General features: G+C 55.5%; 1 protein-coding gene across 3 annotated transcripts; it reads left to right on the forward strand.

Moving 5' to 3' along the window:
* The first annotated feature begins 115 nt into the window (after positions 1–115).
* Positions 116–17531, forward strand: ZBTB4 (zinc finger and BTB domain containing 4). Of its 3 annotated transcripts, none has more exons than XM_045293344.1 (4): positions 116–274; positions 10044–10113; positions 10524–11554; positions 12918–17531. In XM_045293344.1, exons 3-4 carry the CDS (start codon positions 10533–10535, stop codon positions 14866–14868), a joined length of 2973 nt encoding a protein of 990 aa, XP_045149279.1. In that variant the 5' UTR covers positions 116–274; positions 10044–10113; positions 10524–10532; the 3' UTR covers positions 14869–17531. The 3 variants fall into 3 exon arrangements, with proteins under 3 accessions (XP_045149279.1, XP_045149280.1, XP_004712953.1); XM_045293345.1 differs by lacking the exon at positions 116–274 and adding an exon at positions 1771–2184; XM_004712896.3 differs by lacking the exon at positions 116–274 and having other exon boundaries at positions 8898–10113.
* Positions 17532–17681: the final 150 nt, after the last annotated feature.

The following is a 17681-nucleotide window of genomic DNA, read 5'->3' on the forward strand; positions in this document are numbered from 1 at the left end:
CCGCCGCGCCGTCGGGGCAGGGTTGTGCGTCCCGGAGGGAGACCGCCTCGCGGCTGTGTGGTGGGCAAGGTAAAACTCTCCCGGGCACCCTCGTTTGCTGCTCTCGGGCAGGGCAGCCCGGAGGCCGGCCGGCCGGGTGAGGGCCCTCCCTGGACAGAGGGGCCAGAAAGGCACAAGGGTGTCCAGTGTTGGGGCAGAATTACAAGAGTGACAGATGGGCATTGGAAACGGCACCATTCGCAGAGTGCGGAGTTGGTTAGCGGTGGGATACGAGGTACGTTTTGTACCTGAGCATGTGTTTTCTTGCACATATATGTCTCGTGCTACACGCATGAACGGCTTGCGAACGGTTGCTGTCTGCCTACTTTGCGTGGGGTGTGCATGTTGTGGAGGGCACGAGAATGCCCGGTGTATGTGTCCCGTTTACAGGGGTGAGGGAGGTCGGCTTTGTGTCTTGGAGCCCGACGGGCGTCCCGTCTGGGTCCCATGTCTGTGGCCTTGGCGAGGTGTGGTCCAGTCGTGGCGAAGGCAGGCCGCTGGATGAGTCTGTCTGTGTGAATGAGCGGAGTGACGCGTCTTGAACCCAGGACCCGTGAGCAGTTTGGTCAGTGAGAAGCCCAAGGTGGGTCGTGAGTCCTGGTGGGTTAGGCTGGCCCGAGGGTCGGGGCTGGGATGGATCGGGCAGGTTGTGTTGACGGGATTGTGGGCAGTGTGTTTGCAACACTCTCCATGGGATTCTTTTATGACGTTGTTTGCGGGAGCCTATCCGGGCTGTTGGGCTGGAAGGTCAGAAAACACTTGTGGGGAGGGAGGTGGCGTGACAAGGGCACTGTGGGCCTCAGACCCGAGAGTCCAGCGCGGGCTGCGTGTGCGTGCCTGACTTCTAAGTGGTGGTGTGGGGCTGCCGTGGGGATGTGCTATGAGAAAGGTGGGGAGATAAATATGGGGTAGGCCAAGGGCAGCCGTTGGAGACACAGATGTTTTCAGAGTGGCCCCCCGCGAGCCTTTGTGTAGGGTCTACATGTTCGGCCCTCACGCCCAGTATGTCAGGGTCACCGGGAGGAGAAGCCAGGCTGGCTGCAAGGGAAGTGAGCTTGGACAGAGTTCGAGCTCCTTGGCCATGTTTATGTAAAGGCTGGGTGTATGACTCGTGTCATTAAAATGGGGGTGGGGGTGGGGAGAAGTTTGTCGTCTCCTCCTCTTTCGTCCTCTGTCTGTCCCAGGTTGCAGACAGCTCTGCCTTGCCTTTCCTCCCCTGACACCTGCCAGGTTGCTCTCCAGTGACCAGCCACCATGGAGGGCTCTGGCAACAGAATCTGCTCACTAGGCAGATTCCTCAGAACAGGTTTTCCTCACCTTTGGGGCCTGGGCCCTCCCGTGGCTGTGTGTGTGTGTGTGTGTGTGTGTGTGTGTGTGTGTGTGTGTGGTGAGTGGTATGTGTGCTCCGACTATGCACACCACCCCCACCATGTCGTGTCCTGGGCCTGCTCAGGAGTGGGGAGAATGCATGAGCAGGAGAGCACAGGCCGTGGTGGCTGCGGCCTCCTACACCTAGGGAACGGGGAGGGGGAAGGGGCTGGCTGCTACACCCGGCCTGGACAACAGGTGCACAGGGCAGCCTGGCAAAGGGGAAGGAGCCCCAGGCCGGACTGACCATGGAGTCCTCACTGGCTCTTTCCCTGAGGGAGCCTCCATTCCTCACGTGCAAAATGGGGCCAGTTACTTGCCTTGCCTTGCCTTGCCTTCTTCCAGGAGGATTTTCAGTAGCACCTGGGGAGCGGGCTTGGGGACAATGGCTGTGCCAGCCACTGTCAGCCCTCTGTTAACCCTGAGGGTGTCCTTGTTAGGGTTTTGCTCACAAAAACAGCAGTAAACACTGCCTGGGGGAGGTACCAGGCACTGTTCTCAGTACGTGTGCACGGAATCACCCATTTAGCCTTCATAACAACCTTACGGGAAATAGGTGAAGGAGCGGAGGCCCAGAGATGTTAACTCATTTATTTGCCCAGAGTTACTTATCTAAGTCAGAGGTAGAGCTGGATTTGAACTCATGCCCTGAACCATTGGAGTCTGCCGCCCAACAGCCACTTTCAGGAGACCTCGTTGTGCCTCTCCCCTGACACGCACATATCTCCCCAATTTCTGTGGAACTTTGCAGCTGCAAGAATCCGTTTTAGAAGACTGGTAGGTATGGGATGCTTAGGTGGCGTTCTCAGGAACCAAAGTGTCCAAGATGGGGTGCTCCCCAGAGAGGCACAAAATGATGAATCAAGGTGGGAGGATGAGGAGACGTTTGAGTTTGAGCTCCACGATTTGGGAGAGGGAGGTTGAGACGTGGTGAGGGAGAGGGCATTTGCAGCAGGAAGCTCTCAGACATGCAGAAACACAGGCACGTGGGACATGTTGAAGTTGGATTGCACACTGGGTGCTTGAAGAGAATCAGGCAATGCACGATTTGGAAGGAGGGTTGGAGTTAGACCAGAGCCCTTGAATGCCTGGCTGAGGAATTTGAACTTTATTCTGGAGTCTGATGGGAACCAGCGGAGGGTCCGCCGAGTCCAGGAGTGATCATTGCTGAGCAGTGGCTGGACAGGAGGCTCGTGAAGGGAGAAAGGCCATAGAAGAAAGGATGCCGGGAAGAGACAAGGGACCCATTTGGAAGGCCACGGGCCATACGTGTTAACAAGGACCTAAGCTAGTTTAGGGTCAGAGGCGGAGGGAGCTGAAGGGAAGGATTCCAGAGCCATTCCCAAGCTCAGCCTCAGATCCAACAGACTTGGTGACTGCCTGGATGTGGGAAGCAGCGAAAGGGTGGAGTCAGACATGACACATTTAGCACTTAGCACGTGAGACCTTGTGTGGTGATTTATGTAACCAGTTGGCCAGCCATAGGCCTCATTCAGAGCAGGATCCGACCACATGGCATAAGGGAAACATTTTGTCGCTCTGAGGACAGATGGGCCCGAGTTCAAATCTTGAGTCTGCTGCTTACAAGCTATATGACCTTGAGCAAGACCCAGCCACTTAGAATCTGTTTCCTCGTCTGTAAAACGGAAATAATATAAACGGCCATTTGCAAGCACCCTTGGCGAAGTGGGTTAAACACCAAGCTGTTCTCTGTAAGGTGAGTGGTTCAAATCTCCCAGCCGCTTCCTGGCAGAAAGATGGAGTTCTCCCCTTCCCTCTCCCCCTCCCCATTAAGATTTACAGTCTTGGAAACTCTAGAGAAGGTCCCCATGACTTTGAACCAACTCTATAGCCATGGCCTTTTGCTTTGTTATTTTAAAATGAGGGTGGGGCGGTTTTGAGGATCTCATTAAAGGAGACAGTGCATCTAACACTCCCAGAAGTGTACCAGGCAAATGGTGCGTGTTCCTGGGGTGGTCCTAGCCAATTCAGCCCGGCACAGAGGGTGGCTTCCTTTAAGAAGGTGGACAGACTGCAGGCTGATTTTGAAGCAGGCAGGTTCGTTCATTCAGCAAAAATCTTTTTACTTCCCATTATGTGCCAGCCATGATTCTGAGCCCTGGAGATACGGCAGTGAACAAAGCAGACAAAAGCCCCTCTCTTGCCCCTGCCCCCCATCCCTTGCAGCTCGCATTCTAGAGATAAGTGAGCGATATGTTTACCCCGTGCCAAGAAGAAAAACAATCTGGGGGGAGGGCTAGGGAAGGCTTCTGGGAGAACGTGACTCTTGAGTCGAGGCTTAAAAAGGTGGGGCAGCCAGGCATGAGGCTGTCTAATGGAAAGAAGGTTCCAGGCGGAGGGGACAGCAAGAGGTGGAACATGGCCGGCAAGCAGTGCACACACCCCATCGGCCCACCTCTAAGGTCACACAGCCAGTTCAGCACAGAGAAACGGTAAAAACAAACAAACAAAACCAAAAACCACAGGGCCGACAAACCTACCCTGAAGCCTGATTTCTACCTCTTTTCTCATCACCACTTCCTCCCCTGCCACTGTTTTCCGGGCTTGAGTTCCAAGATAGTAAGAGAGCTCTAGTACTCACTAAGCATTTACTGTGCACCAGACACTTTACCAACACCACCACCCCGGCCCCCCCACCAAAAAAAAGTCAAACCCACTGCTGTCCGATGGATCCTGACTGTGGTGACCCCATGGGTCACAGAGCAGATGGCTGTCATGGAAAGCAGGTTGCCAGGCCTTTCTTTCGCAGTGCAGCCTTTCTGCTGGCAGCCCCGTGCAAACCATGGGCACGGCCCAGAGGCAGACACTCTGCTGCTCGGTGCTGGCAAGGATGAGTGTGATTTAACCTTACAACAATCTCATGAAAACAGAACCATTCGTTCTCCCTGTTTTATGGAGAAGGTAGGAGCCCGGTGGCATAGTGGTAGAGGTTTGAACCCCCAGCAACTCTAAGGAGAAAAAGATGTGGCTGACAGTCTGCTTCCGAAAAGATTAAAATGCACTACCATTGAGTCAATTTAGACTCAAGGCAGCTCTACAGGGCAGGGTAGAACTGCCCCTACAGGTTTTTGAGGATAAATACCGGAGCAAAAAAGCTTCATCTTTTTCCTCCTGAGCAGGTGGTAGTTTTGAACCGCCGACCTTGGAGTTAGCAGCCCAATGTGGAACGTATTATACCACCAAGCTCCTCCGTAAAGATTCCAAACCAAACTCACTGCCAGCGAGTCGATTCTGACTCAGGGTAAAGCTGTCCCCTGTGGGTCTCCCAGATTGTAACTCTTTACAGGCAGTTGGTGGTTTTGAACTGCTGACGTTGCAGTTAGCTGCCCAACTCGGAACCTACTTGGCCCTCAGCAATGCTGTAGGGCAGTTCCGTCCTGCCCTGTCCTCCAGGATGGCCATCAGCATGGCACGGTTTCCCCTCAAAGTAAGGGCTGTAGAGCCTCGTCTGTGGCTGTCATCCCACTGGGGAGTGGGTTCTCTGTGATGCCAGTGAGACAGGGTGAAGGTAGGGAGCTGCGTCTTGAGCCGTTCTCTTTTGAGATATAAGAGATTAAACCAGTGAGAGAAGCACAGATGAGGTAAGACGGATACCAGGACCCACGGAGATCGCCAAGGAAGCAGAAACTGAGGACACAGGACTCTAGAGCCGGCAGTGAAAACTGTCCCCCTACGACCAAACCAAACTCACTGCCCTCGAGGCTCCTAGCGACCCTATAGGACAGGCTGGAACTGCCCCCGTGGCTTTCCGAGCCTGGAACTCTCTGCAGCAGTAGAAAGCGCTGAGCAGTTAGCAGTTTTGAACTACTGACCTTTGTGGTGAGCAGCCCAATGCTTAACCACTGCAGTACCAGGACAGGGCCTCTGAATTCAAATAGCTAGCCTCTTAAGCCATGAGAGTGGGAGAAAGACAGACACTCTACTCCCATAAAGAGGGTACAGTCCCACAGGAGCAATTCTATCCTGTCCTATGAGGTCGCTCTGAGTGAGAATTGACTCGATGGGAGTGAGTTGTTTGGGGTTTTTATTTTGAAGCTGTGAGAGAAAAAGGTCTTGGTGACATGGGCAGTTACCATTTGAGCTACTAGTGACAGACAAGGTCAGCAGTTTGGAACTACAAGCCACCAGACAGAAGAAAAAGGAGGCTTTCTGCTCCCGTAAAGATGCTTAGCCTGAAGGAAAAAAAAAAGGTGCTTAGCCAGGGAAACCCACAGGGGCAGTTTTACACTGTCTAGAGGGTCACTATGAGTCAGAATCAACTCGATGGCAGTGAGTGTTTTGGTAAACAGAGAGAAGGCTGCCTGGCAGTGCTGTGGGTTAGGCATTGGCCTGCTAACCACAAAGTTGGCACTTGAAACCCACCAGCTGATTGAAGGGAGAAAGGTGTGGCTGATAAAACATACAACTTTCCTCTAGTTCCTAAATGCTCCCCCCGCCCCCACTATCATGATCCCAATTCTACCTTGCAAGTCTGGCTAGACCAGAGGATGTACACTGGTACAGATAGGAACTGGAAACACAGGGAATCCAGGGCGATACTGGGAGAGTGGAAGGAGGGTGGTTTGGAAAGGGGGAACTGATTACAAGGATCGACATATAACCTCCTCCTTGAGGGACAGACAACAGAAAAGTGGGTGAAGGCCGACATCGGACAGGGCAAGATATGACAAAATAATAACAAATTATCAAGGGTTCATGAGGGAGGTGGGAGCGGGGAGGGAGGGGGAAAAGTGAGGAACTGATGCCAGGGGCTTAAGTAGAGAGCAAATGTTTTGAGAATGATGAGGGCAATGAATGTACAAATGTGCTTGACACAATTGATGCATGTATGGATTGTGATAAGAATTGTATGAGCCCCTAATAAAATGATTTTTTTTTTTAAGTAAAAACATCAGAAAGGTGTGGCTGGGTGCTCGGATTGGGAGTCACAGTCTCAGAGACGTTCCGAGACCGTGCCCATAAGGGTGGCTGTGAGCAGGAAGGACTCGGCGGTGGTAGTTAAACTGAGAAGAGGAAGAGGAATTTCTATTGGTTAAAGCCACCCAGTGGTGGTGTCTCCGTACTAGCAGCCCAAGACCACTAGAGAGTTGCAAGCAGTGGAATCAGCTTGAGGGCACGGGGTTTTATAGACAAGGAAACAGGTTAGGCCACTTGCCCAAGGTCAATTAGGAATGTCTTCTCTCCTTGTAGCAACAGAAGCATAGTGGGTAAAGTAGCATGGTGGGTAAAGGCCCTTAGGGGCAGCCAACTCTAGGATTGACAGTGGTTAAACCAGCCACCTTGGCTGGGGGTGGGGGGGGGGGGGGGGGGGGGGGGGAGTAGCAGTCTGCTTCTACTTCCATCAAGAGTTACAGCCTCCGAGCAGTTTGACGCTGACCTATAAGGTTGCTGTGAATTGGAATCTACTTGACAGCAGTGAGTTGTCTAAGCACATATATCAGGCAGTGGCCAGTGACGGGATCTTTGAACTCAGGGTAACGGGGTCCAGAGAGCACTGAGACCACGGGCAAATCATCCAGCCATTATGGTCTCTCGACCGAAAAGTGAGGGGTTTCAAGTAACTTCTCTATGCTTCAATTTCCTCATCCGTAACATGGGGTTGATGAGAGTAGACCCACTTCACGGGGGTCATTGTGAGTGTTGAAATGAGATTGGCCAGACAAAATGTTAGCATTATACTTGACACAGGAGTCCCCGGGGGCCTACGGTTAAGTGCTTGACTACTGGGCGAAGGACTGGTGGTTTCAACCCACCCAGAGGGGCCTCGGAAGCTAGGCCTGGCAGCCTGCTTCTGAAATTCTGCCACCCTGAGAACCCCGTGAAGCAATTCCCCTCTACACACATGGGGTCCCCATGGGCCAAAATCAACTGGACAGCCCAGCAGCCACCTGCAAACGCTGGGTGGCCAGAAAAGTTAAGCATTCAACTACTAGCCCCAAGGTTGGGGAGTGAATCAGCTCAGGGGTGCCTCTGAAGAAAGTCCTGGATCTTCTACTTCGGAAAGATCCCAGTCATTGAAAAGCCTATAAAACAAACTCCTACGGAGCAGCAGTTGGACTCTGAAATATACACCGGGCCGCCATGACTTGGAATTGATCCAATGGCCACTGGTTTAGGCCTTTAAAAAACAAAAACTTGGCAGATCTTGTCTAAATGAGAGTTACTCAGAGACCATCATGGTAGGGCCAGTCTGGCCAGTCTGGCGTTAGACCTCTAGCGCTGAGAAGCTCGACTGGCCTTATCAGAATCTCCACACTGTGCACAGCAGGGCCTCTAAGTAGGCAGCGGGCCCGGCCACATGGGGCAATGAAGGCTGGCAGGCCTGGCCCCAGGGCTTGCAGGACTGGGAGAAAGAGCCCTTCTGTTGGTTTTTACAAAAACACTAGATGGGTTAACGGGAGCCCCTGGGTGCGTGTAAACACATCCATCATGGGTAGAAGGTGCGGTGCAGTCCTCAGGGACAGACTTTGGAGCCAAACTTCCTGGGGTCAGGTTCCAGCCCTGCTAGCCACTGTTTACATATTATATATCCTCGGCTGTGCTGCCCCTCAGTTCCTCTTTGGGTTTGTCATTTTACAGAGGGGCTGCGAAGTGCTGACTCGGAAGGTAGCGGTGAGAACTCACAAGTGAGACAAGCTCCGTACAGTACGGAGTGAGTCTGGGGGTCTCAGTGGCTCTTAAGGAAGGGAATAGGAAGCCTTTGCCCTCTCTCCTCACTGTGTAACCAGACTAATCACCAATGGGGGAGCGAGGCCTCTCCCCAGGATTCCTTACCCATCTGCAATTCAGCAACGAATGCACTAACACTTAATTCAGGACCTGGCCTGAGCCTAATAGTCAAGGTTATCAAAACCCCTGAAGTTCACCCCTTCTATCCTCCTCCTCTTCCTCCTGGAGCCCTGGTGGCATAGTGGGTTACCTTACATATTGGGCTGCTAACTTCAAGGTCAGCAGTTTGAAACCACCAGCCACTCCGAGGGTCACAGGTGAAAGCTTTCTACTTCCGTAAAGAGTTACAGTCTCAGACACCCACAGGGACAATTCTACCCTGTCCTACAGTGCCATGGGTTGGCATCTACTTGATGGCAGTGAGTTTTTCTTCTCATCTAGCATCCAGTTACCGCTACCTTCCAAGGCAGCAGTTCGCAGCCCCCTTGTAAAATGAGAGACACCGAGGAAGAAAGATCTGACCTTTTGCTCCTGAAAGACCACAACATGACAGCCTGGGGAGCAGGTGCACACGTACACACACACACACACACACACACACACACACACTCTCTCTCTCTCTCTCTCTCATGAGAATCAAATCAGCACCTGTTTTCTATGTTGATTTTTCTTCTCATCCAGAAGAGGTGTCAGGAAGCCTTTGGGGGAATATGAAGTTGGGTGTATGGGGGGAGGGTGAATGGGAAATGGAAAAGAGCAATTGTGGGGAGGGCAGAATTTCATGAGGAACCCCTGATGTGGGACCCTTCTGCAGACATCGTGACCTAAGGCTCTCAGAAGGATATCTCCCAAAGAGAGAGGACACCCCTGGGTGGGTGAGATGTCCCCGGGCAGGATCTGCAAACTGCTCCCACCTGTTTTTGCCAGCTCTGTGCGGGAGAGATGGGGCTTTCTACTCCTGTGAAGAGTTAGCATCTCGGAAGCTCACGGGGGCGGTTCTACCCCGGCCTGTGGAGTTGCTAAGTGGGCACTGGCTCGATGACAGTGAGTTTGGGTTTGGTTGTGACTGTGGATAAGTCATTGTAGGTCCCTGGAGCTCAGATCCACACTGGAGAAATGCCACCGGAAGCCCCACAGGGGAGGTGGCCAGGGGGTTCTCCCAGGGCTGTGATTGCTACCACGTGGATTTCCTGCCATTCCTGCAGGGTCAGTTTCCAGCAGGAAGTGAGGTAGCCTTTCTATCCCCCATCCCTTCAAAACCCTAGTCTCAAGGCCACCAGATCATGGAGTACAGGGTAGGACCCAAGCCCTCTCTGTACTGCTCTGGTGGCCTTTCCAATGACCCCCTGGGTGACTGAAGCAAACGATGTGCGTGTGAGTCAGTGGTTATTGGTGGTCCCTCGGCATCCAGAAACCTCTCTCTATTTTAGGGGGGATTGGGGACCTATAGGGAGGTCCCCTCTTAATTTGGATCCAGCCACTTGGTCCAATTTTTTTTAAATCATGCAAATATAGTTTGATATGTACAGGAGACCATAGTGATGAAAGACAGCATGCAAATATTTGATTTCCTTTAAGCCCCTCAGATTGGGCCGGCAGGACTTAAGTGTGATGACAGGCCCGGAACCCAGGGGACTGAGCGAGCTGGCTTCCTGTCTGGAGGCCAGCAGGCAGTGAGTTGGGCGCTGCTGTCTTTCGCTGGGCCAGCCCAACAAGGCTTTGCAACAAGCGAACAAGGCTTTGCAACAAGTGGTATGACCTCCTGGGTCACATTGGAGGCAGCTAAGCAAATAACCTGACCAAGGCCCCTCCCACACAGGCGCCCTGTCCTCTCCAGCTCCCACCTCGGTGCCTCCCCTCACGCTCTGGGCTCTCTCCCTCCCCTCCTTCCCTTCCTGGGAATACTTTCCCCGGCCTCCCCTGGCATGTTTTCCTTGTCTCCACAGACGGAAGAGGCCCGACAGCAGGAACTTGCTGATCCACACACCCCCTGCTCCATGGTGGCCGTGCTGTCAGGTAAGAGAGCAGCAGGAAGATGCGGTCAGGAAACCTGGCCCTTAAGGCCACCAGCCAGCAGGACAGCTTTGGGGGCTGGGCTGAGAAGTCAGTCCCTCGCTGCTTTCCCCTCTGGTTCTAGTTGCTTGATGTTGGAGGTCATGCCCCCCTTGACCTTCACTGCCACCAAAGGTACCCCAGGTCCCTTCTAGCCCCAGGTGGACATTGGCCAGACCCAATTGGGTGACTAGTTTGTGACCGGAAGTAATTCAGCCTTCTCCTAGTTTCTGCCCCTCCCAGCTCACCTCCTTCCTCTTAGAGGCCTCTCCACCTCTGAGACCCTGCCTAGGCATGCTCCCTACCAATCAGAACACCCTCCCCCACCATCTGTCCGGGTCCCTTTCTATCCTGGCCTCCTCTTCCCTATCTAGGCTGGCGCCATGCCCCCCCCTGCAGAGGTGACAGACCCGACCCATGCGCCCGCCGTCCTGCGCCAACTCAATGAGCAGCGGCTCCGTGGCCTCTTCTGTGACGTTACCCTCATAGCTGGGGACACCAAGTTCCCCGCTCACCGGAGTGTCCTGGCGGCTTCCAGTCTCTTCTTCAGAGAGGCCCTGCTCGCTTCAGCCCCACCGCCCCTCCCACCAGTAACTGGGGATTTGGCCCCCAACCCTGCCACCAGCTCCTCCTCATCTCCCTCCTCTCCTCCACCCACCTCACCATCTACTTCACCTCCACCTCGGGTCCTGGAACTGCCAGGCGTCCCAGCAGCTGCCTTCTCTGATGTCCTCAATTTCATCTACAGTGCGAGGCTTGCTCTACCTGGTGGGGGAGGGGACGGGGCAGCGGTGGCAGAGATCGGAGCTCTGGGGAGACGGCTGGGCATCTCCCGCCTGCAGGGCCTGGGGGAGGGAGGTGATGCCTGGGTTCCCCCTGCCTCAACCCCCATGGCCACCTTGCAACCCGAAGAGGACGGCTTCGGGCCAGGGGCCAGGCCAGCTGGAGAGTGGGAGGATGATGGGGCGGAGGCCCAGGCCTCTGACTCACAGTCCTCGCTGTCCCGGCGGCTGCTCACGTGCCCCAGATGTGGGAAAAGTTTCATTCATCCCAAGCGGCTGCAGACCCACGAGGCTCAATGCCGACGAGGGGTCAGCACTCGGGCGTCTACCGGGCTGGGAGCCGGGGGCTCTGGCCCCGGCGGTCCAGCGGGAGTGGATGCCTCCGCCCTGCCCCCACCGGTGGGTTTCAGAGGTGGCCCCGAGCACGTGGTGAAGGTGGTGGGCGGCCACGTGCTGTATGTGTGCGCAGCCTGCGAGCGCTCCTACGTGACGCTGTCCAGCCTGAAGCGGCACAGCAACGTGCACTCCTGGAGGAGGAAGTACCCCTGCCGCTACTGCGAGAAGGTGTTCGCCTTGGCTGAGTACCGCACTAAGCATGAAGTGTGGCACACTGGGGAGCGCAGGTGAGTGGCCTGGTGCGGGGAGGGGGGGCGCAGAGTAGGGGGATGGAGGCTGGGCAGCACAGAGGGGTCAGGAGCTAGACTTTAGACCCCTGTTCCGGACTGTGAGGACAGGGGAGGGGCAGAGCTGAGCATGAGTCTCAAAAGTCATCCTGAGGCTGGCCCCCCAGCTATCTTCAGCTCACCCACCTGTCTCCCTGCACCCACCACTCCCTTCAGCTGATGGTAGTAAACAGCACCTCTACATCTTGGTGCTATGGAGAAAGCAGAGGAGAAAGGTGCCCTTACTGGAAAGGACTACAGGGTGCTCAGACCTGGCCGCAAACAGTGAATACTGTTCCGGACTCTCTCTCACTGCCATCGGCTCATAGCAACCCTATGGGACAGGGTAGAACTGATGGCCTAGCATTTCCGAAACTGTAACTGTTTACAGGAGTAGAAAGCCCTGTCTTTCTCCTGTGGAGCAGCCGGTAGTTTTGAACTGCTGCCACTGAGGATCGCAGCCCAATGCGTAACCACTATGCCACCGGGGCTGTTACTATTCGGGGCAATGCCTTATATTTCCATAATGTAGCCAAAATGTCAGGAGCCCTTGTGACTTAGTGGGTTATGCATTGGTCTGTTAACCTCAAGACCAGCAATTTAAAACGACCAGCCACTGCGTGGTAGAAGGATGAGGCTGTCTATTCCCTTAAAGACTTGTAGCCTCTGAAGCCACAGCTGTGATACTGCTCTGTCTTATAGGGTTGCTCTCGCTCAGAGTTGACTTTGGCAATGAGTTTGGTGTTTCACAAGTTACCCATCGTGTCCTTAAGTCCCTGGGTAGTGCAAAAGCTCAGTTTACACACTTGACCGCTACCCGGAAATTGATGATTCAAGTTCATCCAGAGGTGCCTCGGAAGAAAGGCCTGGTGATTTACTACTTAAATAACAATTGATCCTGAAACCCCTGTGGAGCACAGGTCCACTCCGGTACATATGGGGTCAGTTCGGTCGAATTTGACTGGAGAGCAACTGGTTAGGTTTGGGTTTGGTTCCTAAAACGTTTCCAGTCCTGCCATTTGTGCTTCAAAATACCGCTTTGCAAATGAGGTGGGGCGCGCCTTGACTCCCAGCTTAGCTTGCAGATGGAGGAGTTGGCTGTCTAGAGCCTCGCAGCTGGTGGGGAGCTGAGCCAGGCCTGGTGCTCCTGCTGAGGCTGGCAGGGGGAGACAGACAGCAGGGCAGGAGGAAGAGCAAATGGCCAGGGGAGTGAGTTAGCGGTTGGAGTGGATGGCAGTAGAGGGTGGAGGAAGCTGAAGCCCCGGTCCAGGACCCCCGACTCAAGTATCTCTGTTCTGACCCTGTTCCCTGCTGTTCCCACCAGGTACCAATGCATCTTCTGTTGGGAGACCTTTGTCACCTACTACAACCTGAAGACCCACCAGCGAGCCTTCCACGGCATTAGCCCAGGCCTCCTAGCCAGTGAGAAGACTCCCAATGGGGGCTACAAGCCCAAGCTCAATACCCTCAAGCTGTACCGCCTGCTGCCCATGCGGGCCGCCAAGCGGCCTTACAAGACCTACAGCCAGGGAGCCCCGGAGCCCGCCCTTTCGCCAGGTCTCGACAAAGCTGCTCCTGCAGCAGTCCCAACCAGCCCACCCCCCGGACCCCCACCTGCCCCAGAGCCTGGGCCCCCACCCTCTGTCATCACATTTGCCCACCCAGCCCCTTCGGTCATTGTCCACGGGGGTAGCAGCGGTGGCGGAGCCTCGAGTGGGCCTGCCAGCACGGGAGGGGCCCAGGCCGCCTCTGTCATCACTTACACCGCTCCCCCAAGACCTCCCAAGAAGCGTGAGTACCCCCCGCCCCCGCCAGAGCCTGCGCCCACCCCAGCCAGCCGGGCCCCAGAAGTGAGCCTAGCCCCAGCAGCAGGGTCCACCCCGGCCGCCGCGGAGGAGACCAAAGGCCAGACCCCACGTGCAGGGAGGACTCTGACATACACCGCCAAGCCAGCTGGCGGGATCGGCGGGGGCGGGGGTCCCCTGGCGGGGCCTGGCCGGGGCCCCTCGCAGCTCCAGGCTCCCCCACCGCTCTGCCAGATCACCGTGCGCATCGGCGAGGAGGCCATTGTCAAGCGCCGCATCTCAGAAACCGACCTGCATCCTGGGGAGCTGAGCGGAGAGGATGGGGAGGAGAGTGAGGAGGAGGAGGACGAGGACGAGGACGAGGAGGACGAAGACGAGGAAGAGTCGAAGGCTGGTGGGGAGGACCAGCTCTGGAGGCCCTACTATTCCTACAAGCCTAAGCGCAAGGCCGGAGCCTCGGGCGGCGGCGGCGGCGCGGGCAACGCGGTGCCCCGAGGGCGGCGGCAGCTGCGCTGGAGGCCGAAGCTGGAGCGCAGGGGCTGGGAGGAGACGCCTGCGGCCGAGGGCCCGGCCGGGCGTGCCCGCAGTGAGCGGAGGCACCGCTGTGGGGACTGTGCCCAGACCTTCGCCACCCTGCGCAAGCTGCGCAAACACCAGGAGGCCCACAGCAGCGGCTCCCACGGCTCCCGGGCCGGGCGGAAGCCCTGCAGCCGCTTCACCTGCCCGCACTGCGCCAAGGTGTGCAAGACCGCTGGCGCCCTCAGCCGCCACGTGCAGAGGCACGCCGCCGAGCGGCCCGGGGGCGCCCCCACCCCTGTCATTGCCTACTCCAAGGGCGGCGCCGGCGCGCGGCCCGGCCCCGGGGGCGTCAAGGAGGAGGCCCCCCAGGAGATGCAAGTCTCCTCGTCCAGTGGAGAGGCGGGGGGCGGAGGCACTGCAGCCGAGGAAGCCTGTGAGCCGGCCTCCCTTCAGGACCCTGTCATCTCTGGGGGTGAGGAGCCCCCGGTGGTGGCGGGAGGGGGCAGCTACACCTACCCGCCTGTGCAGGAATTCCCCCTGGCTCTGATTGGCAGTGGCCGGGAATCGGGCAGTGGCAAGGGCAAACCTGGGAGTGAGGGGCCAGTGGGGGGTGGGGAGGGCGACCGGGTGGAGGGGATGGGGGCTGCCAAAGTGGCCTTCTACCCCGAGCCCTACCCCCTCGTCTATGGCCCCCAGCTCCTGGCAGCCTACCCATACAATTTCAGCAACCTGGCCGCCCTCCCCGTGGCTCTCAACATGGTCCTGCCTGATGAGAAGGGTGGGGGGGCCCTTCCCTTCCTACCAGGGGTCTTTGGCTATGCAGTGAGTCCTCAAGCCGCACCTCCCACCCCTCCACCCCCAGCTCCCCCAACTCTTCCTCCCCAAGTCCCCCCTAAGGGGGAAGGGGAAAGGGCAGGGATTGAGAGAACCCAGAAGGGAGACGTGGGGTGAGCTCTGGGCCAGTTTCCCCCCTTTCACCAATTGCTACCCTCCCTGAACCCTGCCACTACTACTAGCGCCCTGGCCTCCCTGCCCCTTGGGAGTCCCTCCACACTCTTGTGCAGGGACTTTGGGGGGCTCCTGGAGCACAGGGGTCAGGCGGCTTTGTGTGAGATTGTAGTTTTCCCATCTTCTGGGACGGGGTCTCTGATGGTTCCCCTCTCAATTCTCCTCCAGGGAATGGCCTCCTTGAGGGGCACGGGCAGCCCCCCAGGCCCTTCTCCAGCCCTCGGGGCAACTGAGCAATATACTTCTCTGAATCTCTACTCACAGCCCCCACCAGCTCTGAATGTCTAACCCTGCACGCCCCGATTCGGAAAATCATCTCTTATCCAATGATCCCACCTGGTTCTGAAGCTTTCTCTTCCCTTCCGACCCCTTCCCCAGATGCTTCCTAGCACATTCCAGTCTTCTGTTTCTTCTTCCCACTCCCCACCCTCCCCAGGTGAGAGGGTGAGGCCCAGGACCTGGACCAGACCATTGTGATACCCCAGCCCCACCCACGTGGGGGCATGGCTTCAGATTCCATTTCCCCCAGGACGGTGTCTGTGTCCCTGGTGGTGGTTACTGTTGTTTTGTTCCTGTGGAAATGCCATGCCTTCCTTGGCTTCCATGCCTTGGGATCTTCCATCCTCCTGGACTTTGGAGCTAGCCTCTCCCGATCCAGGTCAAGGGGGTCTTCTGGCTGTGGGGAGGGCTAGCCAGCCCTCTCTTCCATGGCTGAGCACTTCCTAGTCCAAGGCAGCACCAGTCTTGGCCCTGTCTTAACCCCCAAATCCAGTGACCCCCAGATTCTTCCAAGGCAGACTTGGTGATGTGTCACACCTCTTCCTGCCTCTAGATATAGCCTCTTCTGGGCTCACTCCGATTTGGGGGCCAGGAGGGAGGAGCTCCATATGGAATGGGGAAGGGCATCTACTTGCTCCCTGTTTTTTTCCTGATGGTTTCTCCCAGAATAGACCAAATAGCCAGAAAAATGATGGGGGTTGGCTGGGTGGGTGAGCCCGAGATTTGCACATGACCTCCCATCCTCACCTTGGCCCCATCTTCTCCCATGTCACTCCCCTCATCAGTCACTCCAAATAGTTTGTGGGAGCCACCGTACTCCCCTGGTGGGTTTTGGGGTACCCCCACCAATTTCCCTCCAAAATAGCACCTTACGCCCCGTCCTTGACTCAGTTTCCCGCACCCAAAGATCCCAGCCTAGGGATGGGGCACAGAGACTTTAAACAGTCCCTAGTCCCGAATTTGCACTAGTTAACTCTGGTCAGGGGTCCCTATATTTCCTTCCAGTGGGGGGGAGGGGGAGATGAAGAAATGTTTGTTCCTAATTCCCTGAAAACTGGGCCTCCCAGTTTTCCTGTCAGTGATCGGACGAACATTTCTACCCCACTATTCCCCCCCTCCCCCAGCCTTGGTGGGGAGAAAAAGAAAAACAGCTCATAAGGGGAGAGCCAGTTAAGTTTTGGGGGAGCAAATTTGGCAAATGGGAATGAGAGGAGTGCAGTTTCAAAAAGGGAAATGTTGCCGTCATGAAAATGCGGCCTTTTCCCCAGCTACTGTTTTCTAGGGCCAAGATGGCTGCCCTCTGAGCATCTGCTGACCGGCATGATCGAGGCTTCTGGAGGGAGGGGAGTTTGGGGGAGGGGCAGGCGCATCCTGCCCTCTCCTGCCTTCCCAGTGTATAGGAAGGGGGAGGAGGCTCCCGGCAGGCTCCTTGGATGTTAAAGCAGACGAGTGAGAGCTGCTCCTTCACTCCCCTCGCTGTCTCTCTGCACTTTTCTTGGTCTTGGGCACAACCTGAGTGAAGCGTTTCCTACTGAATGTACCAAGTTCCAATTTTTAAGTAGGCAAAACAAGAGTTTGAAATAGGGGGACAATACAAACAAACAAATCATTAAACAAGTCCCACAAATCTTGTTTCTGGCACTTTAGAAAAACTGCGGAAAAAACGTAATAAAGACTACATATATATATATCTACACACAAATTATCTATCTATCTATACAGCGGAACCACAAGAGACTGAGGGAGGCCTGGAGGCAGGGGCAGATGTGAGGACAGACAGGCGGCCCACAGCCTTTAGTCTGCACTCCTCTGAGGCAAAAAGGGGGGAGATAGAGGGCGTTAAGGATGGGCTGGGGAATTTGAATTTCAGAATGGGTCAAAATTCCAAAAACCATGGATATTTTGGGAGAACTGGGATTGTAGCCTTTTTTCTTCTTCTTTTTTGCAACTATGATTTAGGAAAATGGTTTCCAGAATTTGGTGGTTCTGGGCACTGAGATTGTGGCAAAGTGGAGATGAACATATGTGTATCGGAGCTGGGGGTAGTGTGCATTTCAGTTGTTGGAAGTTGGGGATTTTGCAGTTTCGTCTTTTGAAGTCTATGGAGTCTTGTGAGTTTGTGTTCTTTGCCCATGTTCTCTGGGAAGAAGGGTGAAAGTGGAGTGGGAAGGCCACTGGTTCTGTGCCGCAGCACACAAGATTTAGAATTCTACAGACTCTAGCTCTATGCGTAGTGAGGACCCAGATATAGAGAAACTGACCGATATTTATCTCCGCATTTGTGTGTGTGTCCAACTCTAGGCCAATAAACCAACAAGACAAATGAACTGTGCTCCGCATCGGGGTGCCAGGTGCGGTTATTTGGGGATCCCTGGGAGTTGTGGTTGTACTCTTTCCCTTATGACAGCTTCCAGCTATTGGACAGATGTGAAGCCCTGTTGACTTCAGGTACATCACTGCTCTCACCGCAGCCACCA

Source organism: Echinops telfairi, unplaced genomic scaffold (assembly GCF_000313985.2).
Source record: "Echinops telfairi isolate 266 unplaced genomic scaffold, ASM31398v2 ScPeMD7_2010;HRSCAF=2546, whole genome shotgun sequence".
Taxonomy (NCBI): domain Eukaryota; kingdom Metazoa; phylum Chordata; class Mammalia; order Afrosoricida; family Tenrecidae; genus Echinops; species Echinops telfairi.